This window comes from Homarus americanus, unplaced genomic scaffold, assembly GCF_018991925.1.
Source record: "Homarus americanus isolate GMGI-L3 unplaced genomic scaffold, GMGI_Hamer_2.0 scaffold55743, whole genome shotgun sequence".
Taxonomy (NCBI): Eukaryota; Metazoa; Arthropoda; class Malacostraca; order Decapoda; family Nephropidae; genus Homarus; species Homarus americanus.
The window spans coordinates 84,053-109,494 of NW_024745117.1; the positions used below are offsets into that span (position 1 = coordinate 84,053).

At 36.8% G+C, this 25,442-nt stretch overlaps 1 protein-coding gene across 2 annotated transcripts in view; it reads right to left on the bottom strand.

Moving 5' to 3' along the window:
* Nucleotides 1-1,560: 1,560 nt before the first annotated feature.
* The window catches only part of LOC121878581 (zinc finger protein 37-like), a 29,311-nt gene continuing 5,429 nt past the window's right edge, over nt 1,561-25,442 (bottom strand). For both annotated transcript variants that reach the window (XM_042384921.1, XM_042384922.1), the window contains exons 2-9: nt 20,936-23,039; nt 19,106-19,283; nt 15,943-16,103; nt 11,718-11,893; nt 6,295-6,465; nt 3,608-3,826; nt 2,787-2,884; nt 1,561-2,150 (exon numbers count right to left, since the gene is read on the bottom strand). In XM_042384921.1, the coding sequence (XP_042240855.1) occupies nt 2,798-2,884; nt 3,608-3,826; nt 6,295-6,465; nt 11,718-11,893; nt 15,943-16,103; nt 19,106-19,283; nt 20,936-23,030 (3,087 nt within the window). In that variant the 5' untranslated portion in view covers nt 23,031-23,039 and the 3' untranslated portion in view covers nt 1,561-2,150; nt 2,787-2,797. The remainder of the gene's footprint in view (nt 2,151-2,786; nt 2,885-3,607; nt 3,827-6,294; nt 6,466-11,717; nt 11,894-15,942; nt 16,104-19,105; nt 19,284-20,935; nt 23,040-25,442) is intronic.

Genomic DNA, 25,442 nt, shown 5'->3' on the forward strand with positions numbered 1-25,442 from the left:
GTATGCCTCCTTATTTCCCACTAAGGGAATTTTACTTGATCTACACTTGCTTCTTGAGAAGTCAATTTCAAATCAAAATAGTTATTACGGAAAAGTACAAACATTTATTGAATTATTTTTTCTAGCTTTAACATGCTTCATCTTTTACAGCTGGCAATAAAACAGCCCTGGCAGTTTGTTACAGAATTAATTTTCACCCTTTCCTCTGGTTTAACATATAAAATGTACATTTGTCTTCCCAGTTAATTTTGGTCTCCAAACTTGCATATACTGTACACAAAACCTGCACATCATCTTGAAAATAACTTTAAAATTATATTAGCAAAACTTAAAAGAATGGCAGCACAGTACTGTAGTGTAAATGAATACCTTATGCAGTATTATAAGAATGAAGTAAAATGGTAGTAGACAGAACGAGGACATGAAGAGTAATGTGTGAAGTGGTCAAGTTTAGAACACATGGATGAAAAGACCTGGAGATGAACTGATCAAGTGGAATGTATGATGAATAACAGGCTGGTGAGAATTTATGAAGGGCCATGGTTACAGCTTGAAAAATGAGAGGCAGACTGTTTCAAAAGTTGTAAGTTGGAATACAAGTTCTTTGGGTATTGATTGTAACAGTGGAGTTTGTCAGGAAGGTTGTCATGGCTTATGGATATATCAGTAAAGGATGTGAGAGTAGTGGCTGTGGTCAATGCCTAGATCACTGTAGCAAGTCAGGAATTAAGTATATCAGGAGTTGTTATGGTTCATGAATACATCACGAGAGTATGCAAAAAGAGCTGTTAGGATCTTGGAATAAACAGAAAGGAGTACTGTAGTCAGAAAAGTTTAAATGTGTTACAACAATTGGCTATGGTCTTTGAATGGATTGGAAGAATATTCAAAAGACTGGAAACATGAAAAATAATGGCGCGCCCTGACAAATTAACGTAGTGGCAACAGTGAAGTTACGATCCATCAAGTGATACGTTAAATGATTTGTCTTGCTACAGGAGGTGAGGATGATTTGATTTGCTGCAGTTTGTTGTGAAGGTTGATGGTATATCGGTTCCATTTAATTTATTTGGGGTTGAAATGTGGTTTGATAAAAAAAAGGAAAAATACACCGAGATGATTCAAGTTTGAACCAATAAATCTTTCTATAGCTATACACATTTGCAAATAAGTTTATCAAGATGTCAAAGAAAACTATCAATTATATAAGAAACCTCTACCTCATCACACTCTTTAATAATGACACCCATCGACCTACTTTGGTTGTTTAGGAAATACTCTGGAGACATGATAAAAATTAACACGTGTTTGGGTTGGACGTTTTAACATGAGTCGGCCAGTTCTTCTGCGACAGACTGATCCATCTTTAACAAACTGGAAAGACCCTCACCAATTTCAAAACTTATCAGCTATGTCAAAATTTCCTTCCTAATGAAACAAATCCAATCCAATTTAATAGCAAATATCTAACTACTATTTAACGTAAAAACTGTAAAAAAATTTTAAATACAATAGTAAATTAACATAAAAAATCATGTCTGAGAGAAAATGGACTCAACATAAATTCCAATATTGCATATTTATTTGTTTTATAATAAATATATTACAGTAAATTGTATAAAATACTGTTGGATAGCTTAAACATAGTGAATATTTGATCTGTATGATACAAAAACTTTTCAGATCAATATTCTGCTGAGACTTTCTAGCACAGCTTCAAAATATGTTTGTTCTGAAGTACCACAGTACAAAAAATTTCAACCTGAGGTAGCTAATGAACGTCTACGGCAAGTCAATACTTCAACTGCACTGCCATTAATATTAATAGTAATGAATTCCATAAAAAGAAGTAAAATATTGGAGATATCAGGTACACGATCTTCTCAACAAATTATTTCTCATTTACAGTCTGTTATTACTTTATCTGGCATGTACTGTGTTAGTACTGTTCCAGAACATCTAGCTGACATAATGAACACTTACCCATTATAACTTTTCATAGCAGGAAGAAAACACAGCCAAGAGGCAATCCATTGGAAAATGGCAAAGCAAAGAAGTCCAAGTAGAAATTGCCTCAACTGGCCACTATTCTTGTAACTAATGAAAAGCATGATGCCTCCAGTATATACTTACTTGTTTGTGCTTCACATCTGGAAGAAGTAAACTGAATGTAGCTAACAGTAGTCAAAGATAATAAGACACTGTATAACTATCTCACTCTGAACTATTCAAGATATCTACCCATTTATATATTTCTAAACATATCTATCCATTTATATCTTTTAGGTGCTGTACAATACCTGCAACTAATAATCTCCACAACTCCTACCCCGAACACTTCAGTGGGTGACCATCTCAACACCCCTCTCTTGGTTACTACTAATATGAAATAACTAAAAATCATGTGAACAAGATGGAAAGAATGTGATCCTCACAGACGAAGTCAACACACAATGTATAGCTTTATCACCCTAAGAGGCTCAAACCTAAATACCCAGACACACGAAAATTTCAGAAAACACAACCCCACATACCAGCTTTGATGTTTATCTTATACTATTGTATTTATAAAACATTAATGGTGTAATGCACAAAACACAAAAAAATGTGGCCTATTCAAAAGACAATAAATACAATGTAAATATGGGTGGATAGACATCACCTTTTTTTTCCCAAGGTATTCATCAACTACCCAAGTTTATCGTCTTTCCAGGCCTTCCATTACTATCTGCTTCTCAAACTCTTTTATGCATTTGTCAATTTTCTAGGTGGCTAAACAAACTTACCAAGCTTAAATTTAATCAGTAAATACTCCATGCCAGACGTAAACACTTCCCTCTTCTCCCCGGACCTCTAGGGTGTTGCGGCCAGAGTTAGCAAGATACTGAGGACATAAATTATGCAAAGTACATGTTATATCAATATAATAAAAGATGTACATACAACAACATATCATTTCTCTTAATTCTGATCCAATAATGATGTACAGTAATAAAAAGTCAATTTAAGCTTGTAAAACCTTTAAGTACCAGAAAAAAGTCAAAGAGTAATGCATCTCATATGGAGTTCAGACATAATGCTATGTCAATTTAAAAGAGTACATAAAATAGTTTCTACCAGTCATCTATAAAAAGCAAAATCTGTTAATAAAAACTGCTTTGGTTCTTGGATCTGAAGGATTCCTTTTAACCAATTGGAACCTATTAGACGATGCACAATGTATGTAAGACCCACAGTTGGCCACCTACAGTATGTGTGTATAGTCTACACACAGAGCATTCTATACACTGATGCCTGCCATTTGAGAAAACTTCTTAAAAGTGTTTCACTAGGCAATATTCCAAAAAAGGCACCAAATCAAATTCTTTTTAAAGGGGTTGAAGATTTAAATTAAGTATAATTAGTTCTAATCTTAATTAAGTTACTCACATTCAAATTAAAAACCTTACAAAACTTCACCCACTCCTCCAAGGTCACGCTTCTTCTTAAAAGTGAGTTTCTCTAACATCGTCCCTCTACATCCCTTCTGGTCTCTCCTTCCCTTTTCTTTTGACTTACTACAAATATCATCCATACCTTAAATCAATAAAGAAATCATATACTGTACCTCTTCTTCAGTAGTGACAAGGGTGGCATGGCTGGTGTGTGGTGAGGATGCCACCTGTTCTTGGGTGATCATGCGAGGAATTATGTTGAGGTTGATGGGTTGGTGAGTGTTATCATCCATAATGATGACCTCTGGGCTCAAGGTGGTGGTTGTCCCCCCCGGAGATACAGGACCAGTGGTTAAAGTTGCTATGTTCCCAGACACTGGCACTGTTACATGCTAAACAAAACAGTCATGATTAACACATTTACTCAAAAGAATATTGAAAAGATCAGTTGGAAAATACCTACAGTAATATATTGCACTGATTTAGTGTGATTTGGGCAACAGACTAGGATACTGTAATAAAAAACAAATAAATTGTTTCATAACACAAGTCACCCTGTAAAAAGGTGCCCACATTTATCATCTTAAGGCAAAATATGATCGACGCCATACAGTATTTCATTTAATGATCATCCTTAATAAACTGTTTATAGGTATCCCTCACCAATCATAGTTTCCAACTCTCATAGCATATTAAAAGTACTGGCTTCCACTCTCAATGTTCCAATTTGGGGGTTTCATGATGGTGGTGGTAAATTCAGGCACTAGATGGTACCATCATCATCATTATGGGTCCTAAATACTTGTATATCCCTTTAAGTGGATTGAGTACATCAGAGGTACAAATTCATTAAAGTACACTCATCCCTTGTTATTTGTGAATGCAAACATTCCATTTCATTTTCAACAAAATAAATATTCTTTTTCTTTTGGGTATACTGTAAAAGCACTGCTCTCACTAGCTCTGTTGTTCACTCACAATTATCAGGGGATGGCACAGATTTATCGAGATAGGCAGAAAAGATCACTCAGATACATGAACAAGATGGCAACTGCACTGTGTGAGAGATTAGGGATGCTGTCCACTGAGGAAAATACACCCCAGAAGTGTCAAAAGTGGAATTTTGAGGGTCTTGTCCCAGTGGGGGGCCCTCCACCACCACAGGTGGAATTCCCACATTAAAAACAAAATTGTATGGTCCTTTGCTAAGCATGGACATGGATTTTAAGACGAGCTGACGTTTGGTATACTCATGTCTTGCCAAAGAACATATCCCCATGATTGGGGAAGGAGACTGTAATTGTGTTCGTTAACCGAGGGACCACAGTATATTTAAAAAATTCCCAGAAAATCTCTTGATTTTATACTGTATTACTCATTAATGAGTCATCCATCATGCCACAAGTTGACTTTTGTTTCATGAACTATACATGTATGTGTAGTGATCTCTTGGTGATGGGGGGAGGGTGCAGTCGGTATCTCCTACCATATGGAGAGGACTGATTCACGTCAGCTTACAGTTGCCATTGTGGATTTTTTCCAAAGCAACTATCCATCAATATTTGGGATAAAATGTGTGGGTATTAGAGCTTATTGTATTGATTTTGTGTATATTAATGTCTCGACTAACGATGGTTGTAGATATAGTAAAATTAACATAAAAAATACTGTATGTAGCTTTTATTTAATGTTATGTATTGTATGTACAGTAGAAGTGACCATGCAGTCACACACACACCACAGATGTGTTGGGGGTGTGTGAGTGGTGTTAGGGTGTGTGTGTGTTGGAGGGTGTGTAGGCGGCGTTGGTGTGTTGACGGAGATGAATTTGACCCCTACCTCCCCAACTGGACCCTTCTCCCAGGAGGAGGGATCAACTTAGTACACTTGAGTACACACACACGCGCAGAACCACACACACACCATGCAGACACAACACACAGATGCAACCACACACACACACAAAACCACACATAGACACAACCAAACACACACACGGGAATCAAGACAGCAAGGATCCAGCAAGGGTCTTGTTGTGTGACTGCATGGAGACGAATTAAAAGATCAGCTGTTGAGGAGCTTATTGCTTGGCAACACTGGTGCATGTTTTCACTTCATCTCTCCAATCATCCACACTTTTCTGCTTTCGCAACTCCGTATTTTAAAATGTTATGTAATGTTGAAGGGATACAACTTTGCTCATTTAGACTTATACTTATCACAAACTCCCTAAAAATACTTTAGTGTTTACTCAAGACATCTTCAGGTCATGGGACCCACTAATCCTCCAGACAAGAAAGGTGACCTGACATTCCATCAGAAGGTCAGTAATATGAGACCACTAATCCCCCACCCTACCTCCACCTGACATTGACTCACGCCAGGCCAGGTCAGGTCTCCCCTCTAAAAATACTTTAACTTTCATCTTTATTCAAGACATTTTCAGAAAATTGCCTCGATTTTCAACCTTGGAAATTTTTTTCCCAAAGCCAAATTTTTTTTTTTAAATTCCGGCTTTGGGAATGATTTTCCGAGCAAATTTCAATTCCAGCTATCAGAGATTTCCGGGTTTGAGGGATTCCGGCTAACGGAGATATTACCGTGTAATTTCCCTGTAAATATAAGTGCAGCAAAAAAAATGTAAATAGATTTACAAGAATCTTCCTGTAAGACTTGTGACAGATCAATGGTAGTATATATCATGTAATTCTCACTACTGTATAGAGAAATACACATCAAAATTTCACCTTGTCGGTATAAGCATTGACAACATATTTCATCTTTACTCAACTTACAGATAAACTTATAACTCTTAATCAAAATGTAAATCTTGTTAATTTTACTGTCTTGACTTGCTTACCTGTGACTGTCTATGAGCTGGTGGTGGGTGAACTGCAGTCGTTACCTGTTGTGCATTTAGGCTAGAAACCATAATTCGGATTGGTTGATCTACATTTCCAGGAACTGACACCTGGTCTGATAAAATTAGCTGAGGCTGACTGTTTGCTTGTGATATTGTTCCAGGTACAACCTGGAAATATTACAGAGAACAGAATAAATCATCTGACTGTAGCAGTATGTTATTTCCTTTAACCCCTTTGACACCATGTTCGACAAAAGTCGAATGAATTTTTAATGTCACTGAACGCGATGCTCAACATACATCACCAAAGTTTTAAACAATCACCAGGAAATGGATGTGTTACACCCTCGTGGCAGGCGTGGAAGTTGCTTAGCAAGTGGGAATGAAGCTGCCCACCATTTGTAAACAAAGTTTCAGTTTAGAATGCACATGGTAGCAGCTATTGATTGATTTCTTCAATTTTTTTATTACAGGCAATGACCATTATACAATGGGGTTAGGGACTTCAAAAAGCAATCGCTAAGTGACAGATCATATACAGTAATATTTATAACTTATGGGGAAAAAGAAGTTCCATTCCTGAGCCCCTGAAGAATCCAAGTAAGTTTTATATCCTGCTGTTGTAAAGGTTAAATAATGTCTAAATAACTCAAATAATTTGTAGAAATAAAATCAATAAATTCATACAATATAAAGACATAAAAATAAAATTCTTCAAATACTGCTGGAAACAGCTGGCAACTCAAGGCCGTTTGTTTACTATCGTAGGTAGTAAAAATAAATGTAAAAGGTTATCGGTGATTGGTTACTTAGTTAACCGCTGCTTAATTTAATGGTTGGGCTTTGTTGTTTCGTATTATTTTATACTACTTACTTATACTATAGTAAACAAACGGCCTTGAGTTGCCAGCTGTCTCCAGCAGTGTTCAAAAATTCTTGAACAAGACTGTACTTGTACAGTACTCAGTTGTGATCCTCTAACTGTTACTACAAGTAATTTTGGGTAGACATACATATTTCTTTTAACTTTGTTACAAGCACACACAATCTTTTGTACAGAATGTGAAAAAAACATTATTATAAGGTCAAAAACATAAAGGGGGGTAAACATTTCTTATGTGCACGGGACTCATCAGAGCGAGGTAGACATACGTAATTTTCTTCATTTAATTTTTGTTACGTGCACACACAATCATTCAAAAAAGACTGCAAAAAATATAAAAGATATGATTTTAATAAGGTCAAAAACATTAACGAGAATAAAGAAAATTTATGTCCCGTGAGTTAGTGTGGATTGTGGGAGAGGAAGGGGAGTGCAGTGTAGGTATCTCAGCATCCAGCCAAGCTGTGAGCTGTGTTATTGTTATTTTTCAACAAGCAATTTTGAGCAGATATATGTAATCTTCTTATTTTCTTTACTCTGCTAAATGCACAAAATCGTTCATAAGTACAGGATTTAAAGTTATGAGAGTTAGATTCGTGATTCATATGTTCTGTGTCACCTTTAAAATTTCCAGCCTCTCAAGAAGAGCGATTTTCATTACCAGTTTCACGAGTCATTGTTGAGTGGACAGCGAGCATTGTCACAGTCTTTTGTTATCAGTCGACCCGCCGAGTGTTTTTTGTTTACGGCGTAACGGCAGTTAGTTTGAATAAGCGAGCGGTGCAGTGACTTGGATTATATAACCCATTGTGGTTACGTTCGCGAGATTCTTGTTTAACCATTAACAATTCTTGTGTACCTGTATTAACAATGAGTGAAGTGTGTAATGTAAATGTCGGAAGCGGTTCTGGTGGTAATGATGGCCGTAGAGAAGGTCAACAAGGAAAGCCCCAAGCCACGAGTAACTACCGTAAGGGGGTCAAGAAGAGGAAATACACCCTTGAAATGAAACAGAGATGCTTGAAATAATCAAAAGTGGTGCTCGTACCTGTGAAATCATGTGTAGGTTCAACTGCCCTAAATCAACCATATGTTCCCTTAAGAAGAACAAGGAAGCCTTAACTGCTTCTGTGAATGTATTCTCAACATTTTCAAGTAACAGGACGTTCTCCGATACTTCACAACAACACCTACTGCTTGCTATCACAGAACATTACCTTCACAAGTGGTTGGGATGAAGAAACCATGGGCAAGGCGACCTGTCTGGGTCACAGATAAGGCATCAGGCACGTGTTTATTACGCTGAAGTTGCACAGAAGAAACGTGTTGACTTTCCACCGTTCAATGCTTCTGTTGGTTGGTTGGCTCTCTTTAAGAAGTGTTATGAAGTCAAGGTTACCCACTACCATGGGGAGAGTGCATCGGCTGATGTCATAGCAGCAGAAAAATATCTACCTGTCTTTCAAGTTCTTGTGAAAGAGGGTGGTTATTGCCGAGACCAGATCTTCAATTGTGACGAAACTGGCATTTTCTGGAAGTGCTCACAGAAGACTACTTTCATTGTCAAGGAAGAAAAACTGAGGGGTGCAAAGACTTCAATAGACAGGATTACAGTTTTATTCACAACTAATGCAAGTGGAGATTTCTTGATGAAACCCCAGGTTGTTAACTGTGCTGCCCATCCTAGATCCTACTGTCATGCCAATATGTGGCAGCTCAATGTTTATTGAACGTCTAATAAGAAAGCTTGGGTTACAATGTCTTTATGCACTGGTTGGTTTGACAACCACTTTGTTCCTGACGCCAAACAGTACTGCTGGAAGAAGAACATTGACTCCAAAGTGGTCCAGGTGATGTCATCCTAATGTACAAGTTATCTTCCTTCCTCCTAACACCACATAGCTTCTGCAGCCACTTGACCAGGAATTCATCAAAAATGTTAAACTGTTCTACTATCAGTTACTCTATAAAGACTTTTGTCAGCAGACAGACTCATTAGTTGAGTTACAACAAATCAAAGCAGAACTCTGACAGTCACCAGGCTCTACCAGCTAACGAGGAGGAGATGGTAAATGACCCGACTCCTAGCACCTCACCACCCCGCAACTGTGAAGTGTTATCAGTTTGTGAATTTTGGAAGAAATATAATATTAAAAATGCAGTGGACAGAATTTTTGAGGCCTGGCAAAGATTAATGTTGCAACAGTGTTACACGCATGGAAGCCTTTGTTCGCTAACTCCAAGATAAGTGGGGCACAGCAGACCGAGGCAAGCGTGGAGAGGCAGTCCGTGATGGCAACACTTATGGACACAGTGGAGGCAGCGCGCTCAGTCCCAGCACTGGGATTTTCAGATATTCAGATTGAAGATTTGCAAGAAATCGTTGGTCAACATCAGCAGCAACCGACAATTGAAGAAACGTTGGAGGAGGATGAAGAACAAGAAGAACAGCAACCAACACATGAGGATGACGTTAAGCCTGGTGAACCTACAACACGCCAGCTGACTGAGTTGCTCACAAACATTGCACGTCTCGGTGAACAGCTAGAAGACTACAATACCAGGCCTCATCCTCGGAACCTTATGTGCTCTGCCCTTGATAAGGTTATAAAGGAATATAAGGCCTTGTACATGTCCCGTGTTAATGCTCGTCAGCAGGCCCTTAATACTGGGTACCCGTACAAGGCCCAGCCTGTTATTAATGCCTTGGCAAACATCACTTTTGGAGATGATGATGGCACCACTGATGACATTGAAGTGCTGGGTGACTTACTGGTGGAAGAGCTACCTCAAGACTTTGAGGGACTTGATGCTGAGGTTAGAGATGGTGTAGAGGAGGGAGCAGAGAGGAAGCAGTGACCAGCCCTCCCTGCCTCAGAACCCATCAACCAGTCCTGTCAAACATTTCACTGATTCCATCAAGGTAAGTTATTCTAAAGTATGAATGTATATAAATATTGTTATCAACAATATAATATGTATGAATACATTACTGTAATGTCATTTTCTTGGTGGGTTGTTGGTCATTATAGGGGGGTTTGGGTGACACCGCAGAACTGATTAGGCTTATTTATATGTATTTCAATGTCACTCGCTTTGAGACTTTAACTTTTGTGGCGCTAAAACCGGTACCAATTAGTCGCGAAACATGTGATCCTACTGTATAATTATCTTAAGGTGAAAAACAAAGTAATAAAAATTTTGTACGTCCCCAGGAATCGTGGGAGTAGCAGCGCCACAGGTGGGGGGATGTGTGTGTGTGTGTGTGTGTGTGTGTGTGTGTGTGTGTGTTGGTATCCAAGCCTCCCAAGTTGTGAGCTGAGTTATTGGTTATTTAACAACTCGTATTCTTTAGGTAGATATACGTAATTTCCTCACCACCCCATTTTTCTACCCTGTTACGTGTACACACACTTATTCATACAGAATGCGCATATACTGTACTCGTGTGTGTGTGTGTGTGTGTGTGTGTGTGTGTATGTATATATATATATATGTGTATGTATATATATATATATGTATATATATATATATATATATATATATATATATATATATATATATATATATATATATATATATATATATATATATATATATATATATATATATATATATATATATATATATATATATATATATATATATATATATATATATACACACAAACACAGTATACATTCTGTGTATGTATATGTATATGTATATATATATATATATATATATATATATATATATATATATATATATATATATATATATAATATATACATTACTGTAATGTCATATATATATATATATATATATATATATAATATGTATGAATACATTACTGTAATGTATATATATATATATATATATATATATATATATATATATATATATATATATATATATATATATATATATATATATATATATATATATATTCAAAAACATAAAGGGATTCTACATTTATTACATGTGTGTGGGAGCTAGCACAAGAGTGAGGGAGAGGGGGAGTGGCATTCACTCATGCATCTGCTGTCTCATGCTTGTGACAAGATTGCCAAATGGCAAAGCAATGTTTTTCTTTTCTTTTATTTATCATTTTTATTTATTCTTCACATTTACTCATGCAGTATACAGTATATTGTTTTAAGTACTAAGTATAGCTTCTTCAACACACAAACCATCCTCTGAGCAACATGACAAGTTCAACTGCTTAGCCTGGGAATCACTTGGGACTGGCAGAATTTTCACGCACCCCGAGTGGGTCGCATGTGTTAAACCATTCATATCTCGGAATATTGCAAGTTATTGCACATCTCTTTTTCATAGTAGTGACAATGAAGGAAAAGCAATCTGGTAGCGATCAGCATAAAACCGATCTTTAGGCATCACATAGCGATAAATGGTGCTAATATTCAGTATGAAATAAAAAAATTTGAAGGACATAATTAACTGTCACTTTGGGAAAGGCAGTTAGTTAATCCTACCAATCAGAGGAAGTAAAATGATGTGATAATTGAACAAGAGGCTGGGTGTATGGACATACCTGAGCAGCTGGAGATGGTGACTGAGTGCCACCTTGATTGACATGACCTGATGCTGGTGTTCCTACCCCAGACCCAGAGCCTGCGGCATCTCGCATGTGAGTCTGGCGATGCCGTTTCATGTCCGAACGGACACGGAAAGGTTTTCCACAGTCTGGACAAGGGTGTGGTCGTTCACCTATTGAATATTAATCTTAATCAGAATATATATGTAAGACCAAACCTCTTATCCATCCTAGGAGAATACTGATTTTTCCCTATTCAAGTGTCAGGAAAGCAGATCATAACCCAAGTGGATTACAGTAGTTACAGGAACCTTAGACCCACCCGGTCTATTTTCAGCAAAAATAATGAGAAATTATCTAAATTATCACTTGTAATCTAGTAGACATGATCGCTTCCAATGTATAGGCAAGCAGGAAAAAAAAACTCCCACATTCTTGAATTACTGGAACTGGTTTTTAAATATTCATATAAAATCAGTCATTCATCCAATCATTCTCAAAATTTAGACCAACTAAGCGGATACATCTTCCCACTACCATCTGCTACAACAGAAAAAAATAATCATAAACCAAACCACACCAAATCTACCCTAATAACCTTAAATATTTGTTCATTAGTTACACTTGTTGGTTGATTCCTGTCTGTCAACATATAGCTATGGTTTACACTATATGGGGTTTTGAGAAACTCTTTTTTGTCTACAGGTAGACTGTACTATCACCATCATCAATTTTAACAAAAATTTTCCATGCCTGTGTGGGTTAGCTGTGATTGTTTGATAACAGCTGTTGAGTAAAACCAGAATGGGTTATTCTGCTCATCCCCTAAAACCCCAGGGTGCCACCTTAGAAAATACAGCAGGGACCAGAGGAAGGACACAACTCTGATAACCCAGTTGCCATCAGGTATGTTGAAGCAAAGTTTTACAGTTGGATATTCTTCCCACCAACCCTCAGGGTCTTTTTAAATATTTTTTTGAAATAAACCTTTTCTGTTAATGACCATAACTGATGGACAAGCTAAACAGTAGTTTTCAGCTCATATCTCCCCAATATTCCTATTATTCCTTTAAATTTACTCTTCCTAATGATTGAGTTTATGTATTGAATTTTTTTCAGTTTTCAGGCCGAGTAGATCTACACTTCTCAATTAACACCCTTGGGGGTTTCATGGCCAAATTTGTGTAAGATCCAAATTATCACTCTAGGGCAGGGGTCACCAAACTTTTTTCACAGTAGGCCGGATAACTGAAAGAATGACGAGCGCGGGCCGCATAATCATTCTGTTCAATACTTGCAAGCCAGAACGAAAGCTCTGGTAACGTCAGAGCGTAGGCGGAGCTACCACGAGCCGGGGAAGGACTTGGGATCCGGCCTGCGGGCCGTAGTTTGGTGACCCCTGCTCTAGGGTTTTCATATGCAAATTTGTGTATGAAATAAAAAAGTACAATAAAATAATTTTGTTTGCATATGAATGCTAGATATGCAAGAAGCACATCTGAAAATGCTGGTGCGATCTGGCATGTATGTAGACTACCTCCAAGGTTACTGAGTGATCACAACAGTCACCCTTTGTGGTTCAACAGCACAGGACATAACTAACTTTGACCTATATTTCCCACCATTTTCTTGTTCATAACAGTGATTTCATTTACTGATAACAGTGTTATGATAGTTTTGAACTATGCCTCATGTTGCTGAGGAAGGTGGAAGGATGAGAAAATGTAAAAAGTACAAGGAGATTGTACCACATGGTGATAGTGTGGTGCTTCCTGAGGCCTGTCCCAGTGTCCCTGGCCCTTCTTGTGCAAAGGATAATTTGTCTGGCCCTTCAACAAGCAGTCCTAATGCAAAAGGAACTGCCCTGCATGTGATTGTGGTTAAAAATAAAAATAAGAAAGTGTTGCACATGTGGTATCTCAACCATCACAGCGTGACTTACCTCGTGACCTCTAATTTCCCTCATGAGTGCGCATTATCCATACTCCCACTAAAACTAGATTTAGTCACCTTGTTCAGGCTAAGTACATCTGTGGGGCACAGAGGGAAGAGGGGAAAGGGTGGGTGGGGGGACAGGGACATCACTAGTGATCCAACATCTAACAATATGTAAGTAAAGAAATTAATTTATTTTTGTAAAATAAATAAGTAAATAAAAAAAAATAAAAAAATTGCATTACATTTAACCAATAATTTACATTATTATTTCATATGAATTAAAAAAAATTAGAAGCGTTTATAAACACATTATGTATAATTTATGTAAAAAATAGAAACATTGAGCAAGGAGTATTCACATTAGGAAGCTTGAGTGGCAGCCATGCACTACAATCTGTGTTATACTCACACTTACAAATCTGACCTTTCTATCTCCATAGTAAACTTGCCGTGACTCAATATGTACAATTATCTTTTGCACTTGGAGGGAAAAAACTAATACCTAATCTGTACTTGGCCTGGGAGTGCTCATCAAAACACACAATTTACACTATTAGCTAGCGAAATATTAATTTTTCACAATTTTTTTCTAAAACTATTTTTTATTAAATATATATGCTTTATAATACAGGTCGCCAATCCCTTATCTGAAATCCTTGGGGCCAATGTTTTACGGATTTTTTTCTAATTTTTGGGACTTCAGAATGGTTAGGTTAGGTATAAATGAAATTGTGGGATAAATATGTATTTAGGATAGTGTGTGCATGTAAATGAGTAAAAATAAATGAAGAAAGTTATGTATATCTACACAAAAATAGTTGAAAAATTTGACTAAAATGTACTACACTAATGGACTAAAATTTGTATCTCTTATGCAAAATATATGATGTCTATATTCAAGTTATTTGCTGTCTTTCAAGGATTCCAGCAGTGCAAGTTATATTCTGCTGAGACACAACTGACGCCTCGCAACTGGTTGGGTCAAGCTTCGGGTCATGTTCGGCGTCACTCTGGGTATGTTGTGCACGGAGTGATGCTCCACAAAAAACTTTAAGTTTTCAGAGCTCTTTGGATATCAGAATTGCAGATAAAGGATTGTGGACCTGTAGTATAAAGTTCATATTGCAATAGCATAAAATAACAAAGGTATAAAGTGATGCATAAACATTTTCATTAATTGTAAACAAAAAATTTCTGTTCTACTCGTGCTTACGTATAAAAATAATTATTTTGTGATTATTCATATATAACGGTTTGTAGATAATTTATTTGCATTGATAATGCATCAAACCCCACCTTTTTATCTCAACTAGCAAGCCTGCTATGACTCAATACATACAATTATCTCTTATGTGGTGCAGTCTAGTGCAGTGAGGTTAGTGACCAGCCAGACCCCAAGCGTCTCACTGTAAAGCACCTCTCTAAACCCAAGAGTGTTGAAGAAATGAGGCACAGTCAGTTCTGCTATAACGCGATAGTTGTGTTCTTGTAAAATATCGTGTTATAGAAAATTGCGTAATAGAAATAACAGGGCTTATGGAGAAAATAGGGTTAGGTGCAGATTACTCGAAATCGAAAAAATTTAGTAGTTAGCCTAACACAAAGGATAGCACAGTCTAAATAAATGTTACATTCACATCTAATAATGAAATCATAGAGTAAATGTAACACTTTACCTTGAAAAAATATGAATGTAACTTGATGGGGGAGAAGGGTGATTTTGAGGTTGATAACATCGAGCTTCTCTTCAAGTGTTATATCCTTTCTTTTACGATCATCACCGGGAATTCGATCACCAGAACGCTTCTTGGAGATATTCTTCTTTACCATATTCACAGTTAATACCACAAAATTGGAGAAATAGTAAGCAAAAATCGCGTTACAGCAAACAAGTATTCGAGTTATACAAATATCGTTCCTCTATTCATAAATCGCGTTAGAGCAAATTCGCGTTATCAAAACACACGTTATAGCAGAACTCACTGCATATGGTACCAACAAAGCTCCTTAAAAAATTTTCAGATCAGTGGAAGATTTGCCTCCACTTAGTTCACCTGAAGATTAACCTCCATAATGCTACACTAGCCTAACCTCCCCAGGTAGTGTTAACTCACCTCGTGCTCAATAAAATTGTCTGGCGTTAGCCAGATAAAATATTACAAATGGCATTCCCGTAGTGAAGAGGTTAATCTTCAGGTGAAATAAGCTGATGGGGCCAATCTTCAGGTGAACCAATTTTTAATTATAAAATAAAATTCATTGTCATAATTAAACGGTACAGTACCTGTATGAATTCTCTTGTGATTCTGTAGGTAAGATGCAGCCCGGAATGCCTTGTTGCAGAAGTCACACTTGTAATTCTTTTCACCAGTATGGATTCTGCGGTGCACAACCAGGCAATACTTGCGTTTGAAGTCCTTCCCACAGTATTCACACTGATACTGTCTGCAGGGGATATCCAATTATTCAACACAAACAATAGGTCCAGTTATGCATATAGATCTATTCTAGACTCGATACAAAATCAAATACAAACTCCGCAAGAAACCTTCACATGGTATTGTCTTTTTAGTTCTAAGAAGAGTATCATTAAACCAAATCACAGATGGTCTGGACTAAAAACGATCTGTAAACAAAGTAAATAAACTCATTGAAATGATATTCTCAACACCTAATAACTATTCAACGGAAAAGAGAAAAAGAACTTAGGTTATTCTTATTGTCTCATGAAAAGGGCAGAAATCTAGGTTTTGTAGTAAATAAGCAGGCCAAGGGAGAAGCAGTGAAGGATGTCCACTCTCAATGGTGATTGGTTAAGAAATTAATCAAAGATGTTGAAATGGCATGAACATGGTGATGGAGTAATGACTATTGATGTGAAGTGTGCTGATTGGTCAGACACTGCCATTAAAAGACCAGTTCCTAGAAAATGTGTTGCACATGACCTTCCCCATTTTGGGGCCATTAAGTATGTGGGATGGAAAGGGCAACTGGTTTACTTATAGGGGTTAAACTAATGCTCCTGGCTCAACAATTTAGGGTTGTTTGAGGAAACTGGATGAAGAGCCACCTGGTGGAGGGTATAACAAGAAATGGAAAAAAATTAGAACAATGTTCTGGAAAAAAATATTGTACTGTAGTGTACTGTAATGAGAAAACTTATACAGTAGAACGTTGATATAACACGAGATAAGTTCCAAGAGAAGTCGCTATAAATCGAATTCGCACTAAATCGAAGTGTTGTTTCAATGGAATAATTTAGTTTGGTACTTTAAAGACACAAAATACTAAAAAGACTGAGAGTCTACCCAGATGCACCTCAGCCCATCTCCTAGAATAAATAAAACTTTCTTTTTTGTAGTACAGTATTATTTTAAAACAAACTCATTGATCAACACAGTTAAAATTATGGGACGTGAAATGGTCTGTTTACTAGCGATCATCTGATGGGAAAATGGGGAGGGGGGGGGGAGGTGTCGTGATGTGTTTGACAGTTAATGCCAAGGTCTAGTGCTTATTTATTTATCTGTCCTTAAGAGTGACTTTAAGGTTTTCTCTTATAAAACGTCACTAAACTGACCAGGAAGAATATAATTAAAATTGCTGGAATTCTGATAAGATAGTGAATAGTTTGAATATAAACATGCTATAGTTTGCATTAGACATACAAATTACAATTCTAACTAATTTTATTACAAAGGGCTAAAATTTTTATCTCTGGTGCAAAATATATGACGTTTATATTCAAATTATTCGGTCTTGCAAGGATTCTAGCAATGCAAATTATATTTTCCTAAATTTAGTCTGTGATATTATACGTACAAGATAAAACTGTATGCCTATAACCACCCAACCCTGGCTGGGAAGATGGTGGAGGGGGGGGTGACAGTGACACATTTGACAGTTGGCGCCGAAGGTCTAGTGAAGTATTTATTTGTTTATTTACGTCCTTTAGATTGAGTTTTTGTTTTTTATATATAAAATGTTACAGAAGTGACCGGAGAGAATATAATTTAAATTGCTGGAATTTGTATAAGATAGTGATTAATTTGAATATAATCATGCTATACAGTGATCCCTCGGTTAACGAAATTTCGGTTAATGAATTACCTTCCATAAGATTCTTCACTTCGGTTAATGAATTCCTTGCGAATTTTTCCCAACATGTTTGCGCCTGCTCACCAGCTGTAGTATTAGTCCGCCAATACAGTAATCGGTTTTAGGGCTTAAATTCGTTACCATTTGAGTAAATATCAAGAAGGTCGTACTATTCAACAATTTTCCAAGTCTTATATTAAAGTTTTTAGTCATTTTAACAATTATTTAACATAATTGAAGTACAGGGAACTAGTTTTAGTGAGCCAAACAGCCACTCAACACACCCAAAATAGCGTCAGTGTGTGTCCCTGCTCAGAGGAGGAAGCATCTTGCTTCAGACTCTCTTCAACATAAACTATTTTTATGTTTTTACAGTACAATTATTGGTCATTCTGAAGTTTATTTTAACATATTAACAATATATAATGCAGTGCAGTGTTGATATAAAGAAAATAATCTTGAATTACACTAAGTGAACTAAAATTTTATGGGAGAAATGGAAGCATGGAGTAACTTTTCTCTTCCAACACAATGCCTTCTCTTCTCCCTTCTCCTCCACCCCCATTCTAATTCCCATCATCATCATCAACCAAGAGCCTTCTACATACACACCTCAAAGTAAGTGTACTTTACTGCATTTATTTTTAGTTTGTATGTAATTTTCGGTGAGCTGGAACCAATTACCCAAAATCCCATTGAAACAATGGTTTCGGTTAACGAACGACCTTCTGGAACAAATTGTGTTCGTTAACCGAGGGACCACTGTAGTTTGCACTAGACAAAATTTTAGTAATCATTTAGTACATGTACAGTACAGCTTTGCCCTTAAGACAGTGTAGCTTGTTCAGAGAAACATTAAGCGTGAATTTTAAAATATGATGCGCCAGATTGACTCGCGCAAAATAGGAAAGATTCGCTTTAAATTAAAACATTGTCCTTAATTGTGGGTGTTGCTTTAAATCAATACTCTTAAAATTGTATCACTTTAAATCGACGTTCTACTTTAAGTGAAAGATTTATTAAAATAAGTGCATTATTACAGAAATAGATGATATGACAGAGAAGGAAAGACCAAGGAGATAGAAGAATGCATTAAAAGTAAGCTGGTCGGATATCTTGAAAGCAGTGATGAGCATGAAATTCAGGAGAACCAGTGTCACGAGTTTTAGAGATGGATACAGTATTGACGGGTGATGTTAGTTATGTGAAATAACGAGGATAAATAAAACATATAATTAGAATGTGCCAGAGTTTGTTGTACAAACATTTATCAAGCAGTTAAACCCAAAATGGATAGGACATTGTCCCAATGCTTTGGGTTACACAAAACACTGAACAATGACACTAACCTATCTTCTGAATGAACAGATGTTGTGTGGTATCTGAGATCTCCCCACTGCCTAAAGTATTTTTCACAGAGTTGACACTTGTAAGGCTTCTCACCACTGTGTAGTCTCTGATGAACTTTGAGAGCACTTGCAGCATAAAAAGCTTTACCACACTGTTCACACTGATGAGGCCTTTCACCTGAAAACAATTATATATATATATATATATATATATATATATATATATATATATATATATATATATATATATATATATATATATATATATATATATATATATATATATATATATATATATATATATACATATATATATATATATATATATATATATATATATATATACATATATATATATATATACATATATATACACATATATACATATATATATATATATATATATAATATATATATATATATATATATATATATATATATATATCATATGTATATATACAATATATATATATATATATATATATATATATATATTTATATATAAATAAATAAATATATATTTTCGTGTGAATAAGATAAATCTTGATAAAATCACAGGGAAAAGGGAAACAACGAGCATTTAGCTTTAATCTTTATTGATGTCTTGAATAAAGACGAAAGCTAAGGTGCTCCGTTGTTTCCCTTACCGTGTGATTTTATCAATATATATATATATATATATATATATATATATATATATATATATATATATATATATATATATATATATATATATATATATATATTTCATTAAATCCACAATGAAAACACGTGGATAAGATAAATCTTAATAAAATCTGCAGGGAAAATGGAAACAGAGTACCTTAGCTTTAAATCTTTATTTCAAGACATCTTGAATAAAGGCGAAAGAAATTCAATATATATATATATATATATATATATATATATATATATATATATATACATACATACATACATACATATGAGCAAGAAATGAGCTTAAGGCTGCCCTCAAAACAATGATAGTACCTTCTAAATATCAAGGTACTCAACTGATAACTAAGAAAAAACTGACAATATAAGTCACACGAAGTTCACTAGGATACATCTACCATGTATCAAGTTTCATGTCAAATGAGAAGGTTTCAGGAGTGGGGAAGTAATAGATCAGTCTGGTAAGAAATTTTTTTTTATGAATACAAGTGTAGATAAGTCACTTCCTGTTTTGATGCAGGGTGGCTGGGCAGGTGCTTACCATTTGCTTCTTAGCATAGCTCCAATAGCGAGTGTTACCTCACTCACTGGGTAGTGTTAAACCACTGATAGGTTGTTCCACCACTGGTATGTGTACAGATGGTGTTCTTATTTATTGCCGAGTGCACAGGGGATAGCGAGTGTATTAAGAGGAAACCCAATCCTCTATTCTGAATTTAGAAATTAAACTTCTGAACATTCACTTGCATGGCAATGTTTTAGCAACTCAGTTTGCATTATGAATTGAAACAATAAGGTCAGTAAGGTTCAATATGTATGCAGGTTGAGGATTTTATGTGTGAATATTTCTGTTTGTTATCATAACCCTTTCTTGTCAATTCCTACACTTGTCTTACATCATTCTCCCTACTAATTTCCTTGCTTCCTTAGAGGTTCATGCATCCAGTCATCATCTCATATAACGGTAGGAGAAGCATAATCTAACAGCCTAAAATTTAGGTAAGGTAGCTATATCAAAACTACATGAAGCCCTAACATCTAACTCTAGTTGTATGGTAAAAGGAGATGGTTACATGTAACGTATATCAAATAGATAAACAATCAACACCACTAGAAAATTTAAGAGTAGCAGAGATAAGTTGTAAACTCTCTTACCTGTGTGTCCTCTGATGTGATAAACGAGTGAGTTTTTGTGCGTGAACACCCTTGGACATATAGAACAAGCATAACCACCTTTTACTGCCTTTCCTATCTTGATCTTCTTTTTGGGTGCACCCTTATTCTGAGGTCCTTCTTCTTTATGTTCAGTTTTTCTGTGAGTCACCAATTTTGTCTTAGACTTGAAAACTCTATAACAATCTTCACAATTAAATTCTGGTGGATTTTCACTGTGTTCTGACTGGACGTGGGAGTCAAGAGCCATCTGTGTACGGTAACTCTTGGGACAGGCAACACAGGTATAAGGTTTATCAATAGAATTTGTCTCTTCTTCTTCCATGTGCGCAACTTTTAAGTGGACTTCAAGCATGCTTTCTTTACGGAATGTTTTGTTACACAATTCACAAGTGAAATGTTCCCTAGAGTGAACCAGTGAATGTTCCTGCAAAGCATCAGCACTTTCAAACTCTCCACTGCAAACTTCACACTTGTGTTTTTTGTATGGTTCATAATGAATTTTTAAATGTTCAAAAAACTTCAGTTGACTATCAAATCCTTTTGCACAAATTTCACATTTGAAAGGTTTTGGTTTCATTGGAGGTGGTGTGTGTGTCTGCTTATGAGCTGCAAACTGTTGTTGATTTGTGAACTGTTCACCACATTGTGCACACTTATAGCACTTCACATGTTTTTTGGTGGTTTTTAGTTTCTTTGGAATTCTTTTCTTGTGTGGCAGAGATTTTTTCCCATCAGTGCTATAATTACCACTGGTCTCTGGATCTTCATCATTAGAGTCCATCTCATCCTCCAAAGGGTCGTCCTCTTCCATCACTTCTTCCATAGGGTCCTCCTCTTCATAATCTGTACCTATAACCATAGCCTCAACTTTGACCAACTGCTCCGGAAGGTGAGGTAAAATCTCTTCCTCTTTCAAGTTTTGGCTCACATACTCAACATATTCCGGTCTGCGGCGGATGGGCCGGCCACTGCGAGAAACAAGAGGCATGTGTTGAGTGGTGTGTTGCTGCTGCTGCTGTTGCTCTTGATCATCGTCTTGACTATTTTGCTCCTGGGTTTTAGGAATTTGCTGTTGGAACTGTTTCTGTTGGTGTTGTAACTGTGACTGTTGCTGCTGTTGTTGATGATGATGTTTTTGGTGTAGCTGCTGTTGTAGCTGTTGTTGGACTTGTCGCTGTTGTGGTTGTTGAAACTGAAAGGATTTCTGCTGCTGCTGTAACCTATGTGGATGCTGCAACTGTCTTTGTTGATGCTGCTGTTGCTGTTCCTGATGTTGCTGCTGAAGTTGTCTTTCCTGCTGTTGTTGCTGTTGCAACTGCTGTTGTAATTGTCTTTTCTGTATTTCCAGTTTATTTGGTTTTCGGTAATCATGTAATGTATGTGAAAGTCCTTCGTGTTCTATCTGAACTAGATTAGCTGTCGTAACATCTGGAAGGATATGTTCAGGTTCTTGATCTTGCGTCTGTTGCTGTTGTTGTTGCTGTTCCTGCTGCTGAAGGAAAATGTCAGAATAAGCTCTCTCTAACAGCTGAGACTTTGGGTTTTGGTGCTCATGCCGGACATGGTGACCACTAGAAGTTGTGGGAGCAGCAGTGGTAGTTGGGTTCATAACATCAAAGTACAGTTCCAAGGGAGTTGATGCAGTTGCCCCTTTAATGGCAGCATCATTCATGTCTACAAAAGCAACATTATCTACTGACACAAGGGTATCTGGGAACTTTGCCTGTTGGTCATCTTGGAGAGGCATCTGGGTGACATATTCCAGGCTACCATAGGAATCTTGCGCACTACTCCCTGCAGTTGTGAATGTCACCGCAGGACTCACATTACTCAGAGCGCGGGGTCCCTGTGCAATGACACGTTCCAAGATAGCTTGTGTACTGCCTGAAGATGCAGGAGCATATTGTTGGGGATTTGCAGCCAAGGAAGTCAGACCACTGGTACTGAGGGTTCCTGCATGCCCATTAAGCCCTAGCTGGTCAAGCTGTGCTGCATCCATTTTGGGTAAACTAACAATATTCATATCTAAAGGTCCACTGCCTCCCAAGATGCTGCCATCTTCGCTCTCTGACATCACTCACACCTGTAAAACCAAGTTTAAACTATAATTTCCCTTATATGCTGTATGGAAACTCAGTAAAGGCTGAAAATCCTAAAAGAAAATGGGGTCAGTAAGTTAGACATGATCATAAATTGTATCCATACTTTTCAAAGGAATTCAAACAGAAGTATTAAAACATACGAGACAAAATCATGATGTGTTGCTTTGAGAAAAAAATTAAATATTTTTATTACAGTAGTTCCCATTAATCTCACTTCTTGTAACCAGAAATTTCCAATAACAATATTTGAGGGAAGAAGGGGTTCTAATTATCTTGATATACTACAGGGTGTCCCATAGGTTTCCATACAACGTATCACCAACGCCATTACAAGCATAACTCCAGCTGTGCTTGAACGTGTTCTTCAGCAGTGGAGGACACGCATTGAAGAGTGTTTTCAACAGAATGGTAGTCATGTAGAGCATATTATATAAATAAAAATGCATTTTCATATAAAATTTATTTTTCCTATGTATGGAAATTTATGGGACACCCTGTATACTGTATATACAGTAATATCTCCGTTAGCCAGAATCCCTCAAATCCGGAACTCTCCGATAGCTGGAATTGAAATTTTCTCGGAAAATCATTCCCAAAGCTGGAATTTTCTGGAAAACTACGGCTTTGGGAATGATTTTCCGAGGGGCAAATTTTCCCTGAAAATTCAGAGAAAATTTCCCTCGTACCCAGAAAATTCCAGGGATGGGGGATTTTTTTTCGGGGTTTGAGAGATGAAAATCAGGGGCATTTTCTGGAAATTCTGAGAAATTTTTTCCATTATCCGGAAAATTCCGGGGACGAGGGATTTTTTTTCCGGGTTCAAGGGGTGATGTAATGGGCAATTTCTGGAACTTCCGAGAAAATTTTTCTGTTACCTGGAAAATTCCGGGGATGAGGAATTTTTTTCTGGCTTTGAGAGTCGTCTTGTTACTCGGATATTTCCATTAGCCAAAACTTAGCTGGAGAAACCACATACAAGTCATTCACAATAAAGTCAATAAACAGTGCAGTATCCTGTATTACACCCATCAGTCACTCACTCTTGCAGCAATGAAAGAAATCTATTATGATCTTGCTTACCAATATTTGCTACACTGTCACACACTATGGGGTGCCTCTTGCTCTACTAAAACACAACCCCAGATTACTGCACAGAAGAGAGTAGTGCAGACAATGACCTACAGTAAGATCTCATATTTCACAAGCACTTCCTAATGAAACCAAGTCTTATATTTGGCGTAAAATATCATGAATTTCGCGAGATCCAGCCAGCTGAATGCTGGCCATCGTCTAGAATGACATCACAGCCCTCATACCAGTTACAATCACTTCTGCTACAACACGAGTTTTGTCAATGCAAATTGGTTGCAACATGATTCATGAATAGGGGAACGCTGTTTGTAAAACGCGAACTTTTGCAAACGAATGTTGGCTATAGCGCGATTCCATCCACAATGTTTTGATTCCATCCTCAACGCTTTAAGCGTGGCGCGGGGTTATGCAATGTTTACAGTTCACATTCGACATCACATGTTCAATTGATTCATGTCTTTTGTTTGTGAAGTGTTTTTTGAGAGGTACTCTGTAAATTTCGTTTTTTTTACAAATTTAGCGGTTATCCATAAATACTGAATGAAAAGAATAAGTAAAAAGAATGTTTCGCAGTGAGGACTAATAACAGTTTACACCAGCGCTCTCTGTTACATCACGTGATCAGTTGAATCACGCGGTTTCTGTCAATTACTCCGTGATTTTCGCCATTTTCTCCAATTTTGTTGTGTTAGTGATGAATACGGAAAGACAAGGTAAGAGGAATGTTTCCAAGAAGCGTTCTGGTGATCGAACTGCCGGTGGTGAATGAATAAGAGGTTTACAAGAACACAACTATAGTGTTGTAACCCGAGGCATCCTAGCGACCGCCCGGGCTGCTGTTGTGTGCTTTTTTGGGTGGTGCTGCCACCTGTCGAGTCAAGATAATGGCCTCTACCTCTACTGGGGGGGTCTTGCTGGTGGGGATGGGAGACCCACGTAAGCGGCCAAATAAGGAAAAGGAGAAGCGGGACTATCATAAGGGAGTTAAGTTTGCCAAGCACTCGATGAAGGATAAGCAACGTGTGATTAAATTACTTGAGGAAGGCCTAAAAACTAGTCTCTGGAAAGCACAATCAAGTCAATAAAGGAAGAATTTGTATCATTTGGAGGTTATAAATGGTAAAATCAGAGGTTGATGTAGAGTGCATTTGGCGAATTTGAATTTGGCACAATTTTTCCAGTCTATATTACTTACGAAACACAAGATCTTACTGTACTTTAAAAAATTAAAAAATTATCACAATAATGAACAATTTGCTAAATTGTGCATGTAATATTACTGAAATAATTTT